This window comes from Protobothrops mucrosquamatus, unplaced genomic scaffold, assembly GCF_001527695.2.
Source record: "Protobothrops mucrosquamatus isolate PMUCROS unplaced genomic scaffold, P.Mucros_1.0 scaffold3348, whole genome shotgun sequence".
Lineage (NCBI taxonomy): Eukaryota > Metazoa > Chordata > Lepidosauria > Squamata > Viperidae > Protobothrops > Protobothrops mucrosquamatus.
The window spans coordinates 200,810-203,299 of record NW_015389335.1 but is presented as its reverse complement, the minus strand read 5'-3'; the positions used below and the strand labels follow the sequence as shown (position 1 = coordinate 203,299).

The 2,490-nt window shown below is 53.2% G+C and overlaps 1 protein-coding gene across 1 annotated transcript in view; it reads left to right on the top strand.

Annotated features, from left to right (window-relative positions):
* The window catches only part of CPSF1 (cleavage and polyadenylation specific factor 1), a gene marked incomplete at its 5' end in the record, with an annotated part of 57,324 nt that overhangs the window by 9,291 nt on the left and 45,543 nt on the right, over positions 1–2,490 (top strand). Inside the window, one exon of the mRNA XM_015826867.1 lies at positions 1,203–1,336. Within this exon, the coding sequence (XP_015682353.1) occupies positions 1,203–1,336 (134 nt within the window). The remainder of the gene's footprint in view (positions 1–1,202; positions 1,337–2,490) is intronic.

Here is a 2,490-nt window from a genome sequence, read left to right as displayed (position 1 = left end):
GCAGGAAGAGTCCTGGGAAACGGGGCTGGGGGGGGGGAGGAAGAAGCAGTTCTGGAGGAGAGTTGATACCCAAGCTCTTCCTTCTTGTCCTCAGGTTGCGTCCACCCAGCTTGGCGGTGGACGCTCTTTCTTTCCAAAGTCACTTTGGGAATTTGGGAATGCTTGGCAGGCCCTGCCAGCAACTGGGGGCGGGGGGGGGCTTGTGAGGTTGTGGGCACCTGGCTGCTGCCGAAGCTGTTTCCCCAGATTGTCTTCTGCTGAAGCCGCTGTGGGGAGGGGGGCAATCCACTTTGGGAACCGCCAGCCCTTTCTGACCGCTGAACCCTCAAGGCAGACTCCATCCCACTTCAGGGGGTCTCTGGTGCAGCTGTGTGGGTCGCCCGTTAAGAGGAGGGGGGCAGAATCCTAGGGACAGGAATCCCTGGGGAGCCAGAGTCCACCAGAGCAGACCAAATCAGGATAGCTGGCTAGAGGGGAGGAGAGTGTCCTCATCACACTTCCGGGGTCCTCTCCTGCCTTAAGCATCCCCGTCTTGGAGCTAAACTGGAGTAGGGGAAAGTTTGGGGCGGGGCCCCAGAGGTCAAGGCGGGCCTAAGCCTGCAGCTTCCCTCTGCAGGAAGTCCTCAAGTTGTGACAAAAAAGAGAGCTCAGGTTTTCCAGGCAATTGTTAAGCTAGTTTGGCCCCGTTTCGCCGACCTTTCCCGCCACCGTTGTTAAGTGGATCTCTGCAGTTGTTAAGTGAATCGCACGATTGTTAAGGCTTCCCCACTGAAGGTCACAAAAGGGGGATCGCGTGACACACACACACCCCGGGGACGCCGCAACCGTCATAAATGTGAGCCGGTTGCCAAGCGGCTGAATTTTGATCCGGTGACCCTGGCGGGATCCTGCAACGGTTGTGTGAAAAGGAGTCCTAAGTCACTCTGAACGGTCGCTAAACGAACCGTTGTAAGTGGAGGACTACCTGTATCACGCAGGCAGGTTTCGTCCCGGTGAGAACCTTGGGTCCAGTTTGTCTTCACGAAAGCCTGCTTCGTGCTGACGGGGGCTCCAAGGGCGAAATACTCTGCCAGGCCAGGCTTTGAGATTTATTTATCCAGTTTATCAGCCGCCCATCTTATCCAAGGGAAAGTTTACCATATTAAATTGTGGGTTGTGTGTGTGTGTGTGTGTGTCGGGCTCTAACGTCTTGCCTCGCACAGAAGGCAGAGGCCACCGGGAGAAGCTGGAACTCGTGGCCTCCTTCTCCTTCTTCGGGAACATCATGTCCATGGCCAGCGTGCAGCTGGCAGGCGCCAAGAGGGACGCTCTCCTGCTCAGCTTCAAGGACGCCAAGGTCAGTTGTGGCTGTGTGTGTGTGTGTGTGTGTGTGTGAGACAGGGGAAAAAAAGAGGCCGTTGGGAGGCCTCTGCCTATAGAAGAGGGAGGGGGCAGCCCCCGGGGGGCAGCAGCTCTTGCTCAGAAGTAATGACACAGGGGCCATGGAGTCATTTCATTTATGTTGTTGTTGTTAATTGTGAAGTTGTGTCCGACCCATCGCGACCCCATGGACAACGTTCCTCCAGGCCTTCCTGTCCTCTGCCATCTTCTGGAGTCCATTGAAGCTCAGGCCTCCTGCTTCAGGGACTCCATCCAGCCCCCTCATTCTCCATCGTCCCCTTCTTCTTCTCTTGCCCTCCGTCTTTCCCAGCGTCAGGCTCTTCTCCAGGGAGTCCTTCCTTCTCATTAGGTGGCCAAAGTCCTTGAGTCTCCACTTCAGGATCTGGCCTTCTAAAGAGCAGTCGGGGTTGATCTCCTCCAGGACTGACCAGTTTGATCGCCTTGCAGTCCGGGGGACTCGCAGGAGTCTTCTCCAGCACCAGAGTTCAAAGGCCTCCATTCTTTGGCGCTCAGCCTTTCTTATGGTCCAACTTTCACAGCCATACATTGCAACTGGGAAAACCATGCCCCTGACTATACGTACTTTTGTTGGCAGGGTGATGTCTCTGCTTTTTAGTACGCTGTCTAGATTTGCCATCGCTTTCCTCCCCAGGAGCCAGCGTCTTTTAATTTCTTGGCTGCAGTCCCCATCTGTGGTGATCTTGGAGCCCAGGAAGATAAAACCTGTCACTACTTCCATTTCTTCCCCATCTGTTTGCCAGGAATTGAGAGGGCCGGATGCCATGATCTTGGTTTTCTTAATGTTGAGTTTTAAGCCAACTTTTGCACTCTCCTTCTTTACCTGCATCAAGAGGCTCTTTAGTTCCTCTTCACTTTCTGCCATTAGAGTGGTATCATCTGCATATCTTAGGTTGTTGATATGTCTCCCGGCAATCTTAATTCCAACTTTTGATTCATCTAGCCCTGCCTTTCTCATAATGGGCTCTGCATATAAGTTAAATAGGCAGGGCGACAGAATACAGCCTTGCCGGACTCCTTTCCCAATATTGAACCAATCAGTGGTTCCGTGTCCATTTCATTTATATTTTATTTTATTTTATTTTTATTCTA